The following is an 11,842-nucleotide window of genomic DNA, read 5'->3' as shown; positions in this document are numbered from 1 at the left end:
AAACAGAGATTAACCGGCCACGTGTCTTATTTGTAATCAATAACCGGATGAATGGTTGGTTGGATGGCTATATCAGAGTTTGTCTCGTAACCTCACATCCTACTCCGGTCTCCTCCATCAGCCGGCTTTCCGATTTCCTAACCGAGGTTAGTTAGTTTACCTCTTCTTTCTAATCTGTTATTTTAATAACCAATTTGATTTCAATTATTGGATTATCTATAATTATTTGTTGACTTTAAGCTGTAATTTGGAAGTATGAATTCAGTATGAATGAATTCATGATGGTGGAAGTTTTTAAAAATTAATACAGTGATATCTAGGTTTTCCATTGATGACAGGAATCACAAGTATATAATTGTCCCATCCATGACATCGGGGATGTTGTCCTTGTCTCATCATCCCTTGAGTTCCAGTTATCAAAATGGAGTATCACTCATCAACATTCCTAGCATAAGTCACAGTCACAGACGGAGGCGTAAGTCTAGACCATTAACACTTTCGGCCTTGGTGGAGGCAGATGCCCGTACTTTTCCTTCTCAAGGGGGGCCTAATACTAATCGTAATAGCAATAGTAATAGTAATAGTAGGAGCATTACCAAAACCAATGATGCAGCACTATCACTATCACAATCTGACAGGAGGAAGAAGAATCTTGCTGATGATATGCAAGCTGAGGCAAGGGCCATGTCCAGAGCAGCCGCCGCTTCTGTCTACACTCCTCAGATGATTGCTACTAAATATGGCTCACGCCCTATCAAGGTTGCTTCCATTCATTATTTATTTTTCTTCCGATTATGATTATTTGAGGACTAACTCATCCCACCCCATATATATTTTCTAGGTCTTCCGTAGGACCTCTGATATTTTGTTCGGTTTGGGTTCCTTTGCTTTCAAGCTCTTGCTTGATAAATGGAATGGTCAGCTCAATCAAAACATATCCTTAAGAGCTGTTCAGCTCCGCAAGATTTTTACCGCTCTCGGCCCTACTTTCGTCAAAATTGGCCAGGGTTTATCCACAAGGCCTGACTTATGCCCACCTGAGTACCTTGAGGAACTCTCTCAGCTACAGGTTCACTCTCCATTTTCTTATAACTACTTGCTAATTACTTACTCCTCTTAACTTCAAAGGGTTATATTACCAGAAATTGCCTTACATCAGGGGTAACCAAATAACAAGTGCCTACTCAAATGTATTCTGAATTTATATTAGCTCTACTTTTTCTCTTGTCTAGGTCTCATGTCAAGTAGGGAATTCTTATGATTGTGTGTGATTGATTAGGATGCTTTGCCTACGTTCCCGAATGCGGAGGCATTCTCATGCATTGAGAAGGAGCTGGAGTTTCCACTTGAGGACATATACTCATCTATATCTCCATATCCGATTGCAGCTGCTAGTTTGGGTCAGGTTTATAAAGCTCAATTGAAGTATTCTGGTCAGACGGTTGCTGTCAAGGTACAGAGGCCTGGTATTGAAGAGGCCATAGGGGTTGACTTCTACCTGATAAGAGGACTGGCCCTTTTTATAAATAAATATGTTGACTTTGTCACAAGTGATGTTGTTGCCCTAGTTGATGAATTTGCAAGAAGAGTTTATCAAGAGCTTAACTATGTACAGGCAAGGACTCCCTCTTCAATATTTATTTTGTCATTTTATTAACAGGATACTCTGTGAGGTAACAACAGTCACCCACCCTTGATCTGGATTAGCCATGTCAAAGAGAGCAGCTTCCTTGCGGATGTCAGAGAGGCCTTTGCATTATCTGATGCCCAAGTGTTTATAGCAATAATTGCCAATTCTGTGGTAAATTTGGAAGCTATAATTTTCCCTTCAGTAAAGCTGTTCTGATCAAACTGCTCGTTTTGAAAGTTTTGGAACTTGAAATTCATCCCATGTTTTCTTTTTATGATACTTTCTTTGGGTTTGGATGTTAATTTTGACAGGTATTTGCAGGAGGGTAAGAATGCGAGAAGATTTAAGAAATTATACGCTGACAAGGAAGATGTTTTTGTTCCTGATATCTTCTGGGATTACACCAGTGCCAAAGTTTTAACAATGGAGTGGGTTGATGGAGTCAAGTTAAATGAACAAATCACAATTGAGAGACAAGGGCTGAAGGTGTTGGATCTTGTTACCATTGGTATCCAGTGTAGCCTTAGACAATTACTTGAGTACGGATACTTTCATGCAGATCCACATCCTGGCAATCTTCTGGCAACTCCTGAGGGAAAGCTGGCATTCATCGACTTTGGAATGATGAGTGAAACCCCAGAACAAGCAAGGTTTGCAATTATTGGTCATGTTGTCCACATGGTTAATCGTGATTATGAAGCCATGGCTCAAGATTATTATGCTCTGAATTTTTTATCCCCTGATGTGGATGTTTCTCCAATTGTGCCTGTACTTCGGGATTTCTTTGATGATGCACTCAGTTCAACTGTTAGTGAACTAAACTTCAAAACGCTTGTAGATGGTCTAGGAGCCGTCTTTTATCAATATCCATTCAATGGTAAACTTCTCATTCCACTATTATACATCCATAAGGGAACAGAGTCTATGCAGGTCCTTAACCTGATAATTTGTGGGTTTAATATTTGCTTCAGATTGAAGCTGTTCTACATCTGATGTTATTCTTAATTAATGTGGCAGTTCCAGCATATTATGCATTGATACTGAGGTCGCTTACTGTGCTGGAAGGTTTAGCACTTTATGCAGATCCAAATTTTAAGGTTCTGGCTGCATCTTATCCATATTTTGCTAAGAGACTTCTTACTGATCCTAACCCATATCTGCGAGATGCTCTTATTGAGTTGCTGTTTAAGGATGGGAAATTCAGGTTACTCTGTCTTAATCATTGCTGAAACTGATTGCAGAAAACCCAAAGATGAAAGTTCTTATGTTATGGTGGTTAACTGCAGGTGGAATAGACTCGAAAATTTACTTGTTCAGGGGCGTAAAGACAGGGATTTTTCTGCAAAAGACGCTTTACAACCTGTTCTGAAGCTATTGTTGGGGCCGGATGGTGAAGAACTAAGAATTTTAGTTATAAAGGAAGCTGTGCGAGTTACTGAAGCAGTAATTCTGGGTTCTTTGACGGATACATACAGTTCTCTACCTGAATTCATGAGGACTCTAGTAACAAATGGTAGTTCGACAGGACCTTTCTTATTACCAAAGGAAGCTGAACAGCAAAGTATGTTGGAACTTCGAGGACAAGTGCTAAAGGTTTGGGGGCTTCTACAGTCTTCAAATAACTTTGAACCTTCCCTCCTGCAACCTATATTACAGGTCTTAATAATTACTTTAACAACGAAACTTTTAATTTCACGTTTTTACATTTTTTATGCATGTGATTTGCGTTGGGGAAATGTTGATCTGTAAAAATAGAAGGCTACTTTACTGGGTGGATCATATTAAGCTGTCTGGACTGCTTGATTAATCAGTGTATATGATCCATGCATAAGCACTTTATTCATTGAACTCTATGAACGAATACCAAAATTCATCATTGGCTATTATTCTTGTCTTGTTGTCAGTGTCTGTGGTTACTGTGCAGTTATTGTTGAATTTGATGATGGTCCATTGATAACTTGTAAAATTCATTTTTGCAGGTACTTCAACAAGGCGAAGCACGTGATCTTGGAGGCCGTGTTCTTGGTGGTATAGCTCAGCGTCTGGCAGCACGTTTTCTGCAGCAAGTCTTACAGGCCCCAACCTCAACTACAAGCCTTCAAGTGTAGAAGAAAGCAACATATAACTGCAGGTAAAATGCTAGAACTTAAAATTTTCTTTTTTTGGAGCACTTTAATTAATCTGATATATTCATAGACAGTAATTTACACTCAATAATCTGTGCTTTTTAGTGTGCTTTCTACTAATATATCTTACATAAGGGTTAATTTGACACAGAATAATTCAGTTCATACTAGATGACCAAACTCACCTTTCAATCAAGGGCTTCAGATCTGAGTGAAATAGATAGGCTAGTCATTTTATGGATTTTTTCATGGACTCGTTGAGACTCGATCAATTTGATTGACTTATTAGTTTATTCTCAAGTTTTTTCGTTTTTTACTACTCCCTCCATCCTATTTTACTTGCAATGCTTTCTACATTTTTTCTACTTTACTTGCAAACTTCTATATATGGAATTGACCCTCTATTTTAACATTTGAATTTAAACCATACTAATGCCCCACAATGACTCAATAGCTATGCTTCTCAAATCCGGATACTCAAATTCTCACGGGTACACCATACATGTCCAAGTGTTCAACTTGGGCACTTGGCTACAACAACAAACCTTAGTCCCAAAATGCTTTGCGGTCAACTAACATGAATCATCATAAGGAATCGTACGATACAAAGAAAAGGAAATAACAAAATCATCATTTAAAGAGTTTGAAAAAAGGTAAGTTAAGTAAGTAAACGAAAGAGCATTTAAGAAAAATTAAGGGAATTTTAAAAGTGAACTAAGAATAAAATTCAAAAAAGTTTTTTAAAAAGTGGTTAAAAAATTGAAGTAGAAAACATAAAGGTTTGAGAAAACTTTAGCAAAAGAAATCAATACAGTATTTATAAAAACATTAGTGGGCTAAAAATAAAATTAAATACAAAAATAAATTTAGAAAGTATATATAATCACGACACGTCTTCTTCTTAACCTTTGTTCTATCACTTGCTCCCAAAGTTTCATAGTATAACTCATTAGTTTGATCCCTGGATAGTTAGCACAATCTTGGACATCACCTTTGTTCTTATACAAAGGTATCAAAGTACTTTTCCTCCACTAAAAAGGCATCTTATTACATCCTCCAATCTTGTTGCAAAAAGTTGTCAACCATTCAATTCCTCTTTCTCCCTAGCATCTCCAAACCTTAATAGGAATGCCATCAGGTCCAACCGCTTTCTTCATTCCCATCTTTTTAATGCCATTTTGACTTCTCCCTTTTGAATCCTCTGAAGCTGCGATTAACCATATCATGAGGGACACTTGTATCCTTGGTTTTAAAAAGCGCGCCTCGGGCTCGCCAGGGAAATGGGCTTTAGCTAGGCGAGGCTCAGTCACCTAGGCGCGCGCCTCGTGCGCCTCAAGGAAAATAACTAAGATTTAAGTTATTATTGAAGAATGATGGACATTTTTTCAAATTCAGATTACCTTAGCTTTACATATTTCATTATTTAATTTATTATGAATCTTTTTAATTGGTATTAAGTACAGTCAAAGTAAAAAAATAATTTGAAATAAATATATAAATACATGCGCCATTCATACAAAAGGCGCGCGCCTTCGCCTTGTGCCTAGGCTGTAAGGACCATTTGCGCCTTGGTGCCCCTTTTAAAACTATGCTTGTATCACCAATATCTTGAATTTGATCACCAATGAATAGACTATCAAAAGTAAGACCTCCATTTATCCTTAATCTCCTTGTCTCCAACAAGAACTCTTTCCTCAATATCCTTCACACGTTTGACCTTTCCAATATTTCGCGTCTTTCGATCTCTAATACGAGCAAGCCTATAGATGTCTTTGTCTCCTTCCTTTGTATCCAAGCTTGCATAAAGGTCTCGGTTTAGTTTTGTTCTCGCATCCTCTATACTTCTCATAATTTTCATCACTTCTGCATTTCTCCTACATCTTTCATCAATCTCGTTTGTTCTTAATTGCCTGGTGCACTTCTTCATTCCTAGAATTTCTTTCCCCACTTCCTTTATGCTATGCTCCATTTTACTCCACATTGCATCTACATCTAAATAAGTGCTACCAGACCAAATTCATACATCCTCCATCTTTCTTACAAATTTTTGTTGGTTCTCCCCTTGAAGTTTCCACCACTTGATCTTAGGCTCCACTTGTGGTCTCTGCGTCCTAGCATATCTAGGACCTCGAAAATCAACTTAGTTTTAAGAAGCGCGAGGCGCACCGAGGCGCAAAGGGTTCCTGGAGCCTAAGTGTAAGCCGCAAAGCGAAAGCGCAGTCCTTTTGGATACGAGGCGCAAATTTTTTATTTTTTTATATATTTTTACTTTACTTCTTTTTTTGCATTAAAATTAATGAAAAACATTAAATTAATGTCAAAATTAATTTATTTTATTTTATGTTACTGTTTTTTTTTTTATATTAATAATATTATTTTAAAAAAAAAAAAAAACCCTCAATTTTAGGTATAGTAAACAAATAAAAATAATCCTTTAAAAAAAAAAACAAATAAAAATAATTTGTTTTTGTAAAATATAAAAAATAAAAAAAGGGGAGATGGTCACGTGATTAACAAAGTCAGAAGGACGCAGCAGGCTTTGTTACTTTATCAGTAAAAGAAAAAATACAATCTCTTTTACATTATAGTCAGTAGGTGGAGAAGAACAGAGATCGAAGAGATAATAGATAAAGAAAAAAAAATCAGAACAAAGAAAACTTACCTGGCGCCGGCCGCCGGTATACATGCTGTCGAAAACCGCCGGGAAGTCATCTCCGGTGATGTCTGCCGTAGCAAACCCATAAATTTATTCAATTGCAAAGCAACTTGGAAATTAGGGTTTTTCGAAAATTAGGGTTTTTAAATCGAGGGTCAAAGTGAAGTGATTTCATTCGATTATTAAGGGGCTTTTGTTTGAATTATCACTCTAAACACTAGGTAAGCTTCAATTTGAAACAAAAATACGTTTATTTTTCAAAGATTAATCCAGATCCCCTTTTCTCATGCTTTGAAACATAAGGCGGTTGAGGCGTTGTGCCTTGAGCCTTTGTGGAGGCGATTTGAGGCGCGCGCCTACTGGAGTGCGTGCGCTACGCCTGGGAACCGGAGGTGTTTTGGCTTGGGCCTCGCCTTGCGCCTGGGCGCTCTTGAGGCATGCTTTTTAAAACTAAGAAAATCAAGCACTACAAGTCTATGTTGAGTTACTGTACTCTCCCAGGGGATATCTTACAATCAACGTAACTCTTCCTCCAAGCGTTCCTTACCATAAAGAAATCAATTTGTCTTGCATTGCCCCCACTCCTGTAAGTCACTAGGTGAGAGATCCTTTTTTCAAACCATGTGTTAATGATACTCAAGTCATATGCCAATGCAAAATCCAAAATATCATTTTTCTCTTCATTCCTATCTCCATAACCAAAACCTCCATGAATACTTTCAAAGTCATCCCTCATAATGCCCATATGTCTATTAAGATCCCCCCTAATGACCATTTTCTCACCCTCTGTTGCACCAATTCTTCGAAGTCATCCCAAAATTCTTGTCTAATACTTGTCTAATAGAGGCATCCAGTCCTACTTCTGGTGCATAAGCACTTATTATAGTTATGACCTCATCACCTATCACAAGTAGGGATGGCAACGGGTCGGATCTGGTCCGGACCAGATCCGGATCTGTTTTTATAAGTTGGATTTGGATCCATCGAGTATAAAAAATGATGATCCATTCGGGTCCAAAACGGGTATATAACAGGTCAATAAAAATTATAAAATATAAAATTCACAACTTTATAGATCATCAAAGTATCAAAATTGATGGTTCCCTTTTATTTCCATCACTTTTACATGTTAATTTGATCAATAATTTAAGCGAAAACAAATTTATATTTTCAACTATTTTGTATCATTCAATGAAAATAAATGGATACAACAACAATTCTACAAAAAAAAAAAATAAAGCTTTCTAAATTGTTAATTTGGTACACATTACTAGAATCAAATCTTACAAGAACAAATAAAACTCAAACTTTATTAACAATCTTAATAAAAAAATCTCAATCGATCAAATTAGCAACATAATCAAAAGATAATCCAAAAAAACTCAATGAAAAAAGAATTCAACTCGAGTACGCGCATGAATAGAGAATTCTATCGAGTATGCTTCATTACAGATTTCAAATCGAGCGCTTATATGAAGGAGATTAATTGATAAGACTCCCTAGGAGGGCAGCGCGCTTTGGGAAGCGGAGGAGCTTTTATCTCTCAGCTCGAGTGTATTTTAAGGGATAAGCCGATAACAAAGAAAGAAGAGAAAGGTAGAGATTATCCTTCATGGGAGGAAAGAGGAAGAAAGAAAAGTGAGAATTGTTGGTGAATGAAAATAGTTAGGGTTTGGCAATTTGTGGTAGACATAAATATATGTTTAGTTTGACTTAGGTCTGGGCTCTTCGAACCATTGGGCTAGCGAAATAATAAGATATGCAATTTCAAATTTTAGATATTTAGTACTTCGTGTATAAAAAGCGGGTAAACGGATCTAGGTACGAGTCTTGTTGTTGGACCCGTACTCAGATCCGTTTTTCTCTATAGGATCCGGGTCAGATCCAACTCGGATCCGTCGGGTCCAAAATTTGAAGATCCATATCCAAAAACGAATATGGATCCACGAATTTGGTTCGGATCGAGATCCATTGCCAACCCTAATCATAAGCTTATCACTCATAATTCAATCACTCCTTTTAGACACCTCAACCACATCATCAATATATTTCTGATTAATGAGGATACCTACTCCATTCCTACCCTTATCCTTACCCAATCACCAAATCTTATAACCCCTTCCTTTGCCTTGTGTCCAACCCACTTAGTTTCTTGTAGGCACATTATGTCAATTCTCCTCCTTTTCATAACCTTTACTAATTCAACCAACCTCCTGATCAAAGAGCCAACATTCCAAGTCCCACAATGCATCCTACTACCCTTACTATTTCCATGGACTAGCTTCTTTACCCTTATCCGCATTCGTCTGCCATGCGGGAACCCTTGTATACTTGATACTACCCCCCAGGCATCAAGATGGCGTGTCGCTTCAGGAGTTCAGGGTGATGATCTAGCAACCCTTACATATTTTTCACTACACCCGGGCCTATGAAGTGCAGCGTGTCACTGAGTAGGGAACTTCCCCACGATATCTAAATGTCGACTCATGTCCATAAGATGTGACTATGTTTTACACTGGGCGCCACAAACCTACCGCAACTCTCCTCCTTTATCCGGGCTTGTGACCGACAGTATATGCCACAAAGTGACACTCAAGGCCGGAGTTTAACTGTTCAACTTGGCTATGTAGTGCAAAATATCCATGATTTTGTTCCAAAATGAAGTATCAGAATACCCATGTACCAAGCCTAAGCCCTAAATGGCAAAATCACTCTCAACATAATCATAATTTAACAGTAAAAAAAACATATTGGATTTTTTTTTATAATAATTGTTTGAGAGTTATTTTAAAGACACCAAGGGGGTGTCACCCATATACAAAAGGAGACCAAGGACAAATAGGCCTAGACTTTGAGCTTTGTTGGAAAGTATGTACTTTGGGGTTTAAGGTGTAGGTTATGAAGCAATTTTCCTACAATATTAAGGAACATCGTGTGTTATATTAGCAAATACGTAGTAAATAAAGTAAAAGAATATATAGTTTAAATCTAAAGAACATATATGTCAACTCCAAAGAACAAAAGTTTTCTTTTTTCATGTGCACCATCTAATTTTGCATAGTTTCTACCTCTCAATAACTTCAAAAAACAAATACATGGTGAATCATTTTGCATAGTTTCTACCTCTCAATAACTTCAAAAACAAATACATGGTGAATCGGTAAAAATACTTATATAGTTCACTAAAAAAAGATTTAATTTTACAAAAGACAAATTAATTTCAGCAAAAAGATTATCCAAGTTTGGTAAATATCTGGTGAAGAGAAAAGGGTCATACTCTCCTTAGTCCTCACCGCTTTTAATAAAACAATTGTAGTCACCTTCTGCTGGTAGCCTGGTAGTTTGATACTGCTTTTTTAACAAAAGACAAATTAATTTCAGCAAAAAGATTATCCAAGTTTGGTAAATATCAGGTGAAGAGAAAAGGGTCATACTCTCCTTAGTCCTCACTGCTTTTAATAAAACAATTGTAGTCACCTTGTGCTGGTAGTTTGATACTGCTTTTGTTCCAACAGTATTACAAGAATTCACAACCATTGTAAGCGGCAGTAAAGGCTGGATTACCATTGGCAGAAGACTGGGCATAGGGGTGTGTGTGTGTGTTCTCTTGTATTTACAGGTACTTGTAAATTTGTAAATTTGATGTCATGCAATGCAGGTAAAGAAAGGAGTACATGCTTATCGATTTACTCCTATATTTTAGGGTAATATGGATTAATGTTTTTTACTTCACTAAATTTTACAAGCTTCTGTATGTGGAAATATGCAATGAATATACATGCAAGTAGCAAATCTTGCACAACGCCTTAAGAAAATCGTGACAGCAAGTAAAATTATTCTATTATTTTTTTTGGTGATTAGAGAGGGCCAAAGTCGGGGTGAGAATCGATCCTAAGATCTCTTGGAACCGGGAGGCTCCTAACCACTTGAGCTATCTCTCACTCTCTCCATTTTATTATTAAATGTATGTATTCATAATTTGGTAAAAATTAATCACTTTTGCAAATGCATCTATCAATATAATTACATATACGAAGCAGAGTATATTTGTCAATACACGTATTTAACTACTCTCTCCGTTTTTAAATACTTGCTTCATTTCTCCATGCACGGAGTATTAGGAGAAATAGGAGAAAATAATAAAATATGGAGGTAGTGGGCTAGGTGGAAGAATAAAAAAAATTGTAAAAAGCAAAAGTAGTGGAGAAAATTGAAGGAAAGAGAATATGAAATTAATAAAATATGATTTATGTTGGATCCACTAGGCGAGAGAAATGAATTAAATATTGTAAAAACATTCCAAATAAGCAAATGGAACAAGTATTTAAAAACGGCCGAGAAATGAAAGTAGAGCAAGTATTTAAAAACGGAAGAAGTATTAACTAATGTTTAGTCCGGACGATGCTCCGGGTCCATACGTTAAATACAGGCCCGACTTTAAGCCGTTTTTTCTCACACACGTAACAGGGCCCCTAAAAATCAAGGGCCCACAATTTAAAAAAAAAAAAAAAAATCGCTGACTTATATAAAAAATAAAAAAAATCTACTTTACCTATTCATCTTCTTCCTCGTAAAAACCTCCATTTTCAAACCAAAACCCAAAAAATCTTCCTATCCAAAATTCAATCTTTGACTTTTGCATTTTGATTTCCAAAACAAAATTAAATTTACTCAATAATTATCACTCCTAAATGGCTAATTTGCCTAATTATCTCCAATTCACCTAATTTTTTCTCTATTTTTTAGGCAAAATTGAAGAGCAATTTATACTCTTATCAGAATCAATAACGATTCAATTGATATTAACGGCCAAATTTTTATTTATTTATACCAATTTTAAGATCAAGCAATACCCACAAAATATTACAATCTTCAGTTTTCTTTCAATGTTAACTCAACGGTCAAAAGGTGGAAAAAACGTTAATGGAAGCACTCAAAATTCTGGCGAACTGTTCTTGTTCGGTGGATCTGGAGTAGTGGAGTGCAGAGGTTGATAACTTGATTAAAGAGCAGGTAATATATATATATATATATATATATATATATATATATATATATATATATATATATATATATATATATATATATATATATATATATATATATATATATATATATATGCATAATTTTTTTATTTTTGAAATATAAATTATTGTTTTTTAATTATGGCTCCTAAAATTAAGAAATATGATTCTGGTTGTGAAAAACCAAACAAAGTCATTTTATAATAATAATATTTTTAACCTTTTATAAATAGTCCTTTAAAAATTTAAGGGCCCAATTTTTATAATTAGAACAAGGCCATCGAATTGCCGGAGACGGCCCTAGTTAAATATTCATTACTTCACATTATAGTTTTCTTGTATTATAATAATCTTAAATACTTTTATTATAGATTTATTTGAAGAAAATAAATTGTATAAAAATAAA

The 11,842-nt window shown here is 35.9% G+C and overlaps 2 protein-coding genes across 3 annotated transcripts; one reads left to right on the top strand and one right to left on the bottom strand.

Moving 5' to 3' along the window:
• Positions 1–6: 6 nt before the first annotated feature.
• On the top strand, positions 7–10,256 carry LOC145585964 (protein ACTIVITY OF BC1 COMPLEX KINASE 3, chloroplastic-like). 2 transcript variants are annotated; one of them, XM_081642654.1, is made up of 9 exons: positions 7–146; positions 339–759; positions 842–1,069; positions 1,280–1,615; positions 1,952–2,507; positions 2,648–2,834; positions 2,917–3,286; positions 3,610–3,761; positions 9,928–10,256. In XM_081642654.1, exons 2-8 carry the CDS (start codon positions 367–369, stop codon positions 3,736–3,738), a joined length of 2,199 nt encoding a protein of 732 aa, XP_081498780.1. In that variant the 5' UTR covers positions 7–146; positions 339–366; the 3' UTR covers positions 3,739–3,761; positions 9,928–10,256. The 2 variants fall into 2 exon arrangements, with proteins under 2 accessions (XP_081498780.1, XP_081498781.1); XM_081642655.1 differs by having other exon boundaries at positions 14–146; positions 321–759.
• Positions 5,393–7,157, bottom strand: LOC145585928 (uncharacterized). The gene is made up of 3 exons (XM_081642629.1): positions 6,960–7,157; positions 6,419–6,480; positions 5,393–5,759 (listed from the first exon to the last, which is right to left on the bottom strand). The coding sequence occupies exons 1-3, from the start codon at positions 7,155–7,157 to the stop codon at positions 5,393–5,395; spliced, it is 627 nt and encodes a 208-aa protein (XP_081498755.1).
• Positions 10,257–11,842: the final 1,586 nt, after the last annotated feature.

The sequence above is a fragment of the Chenopodium album genome, chromosome 16 (genome assembly GCF_948465745.1).
Source record: "Chenopodium album chromosome 16, dcCheAlbu1.1, whole genome shotgun sequence".
NCBI classification, from domain to species: domain Eukaryota; kingdom Viridiplantae; phylum Streptophyta; class Magnoliopsida; order Caryophyllales; family Amaranthaceae; genus Chenopodium; species Chenopodium album.
This window is presented reverse-complemented; position numbering and strand designations above follow the sequence as displayed.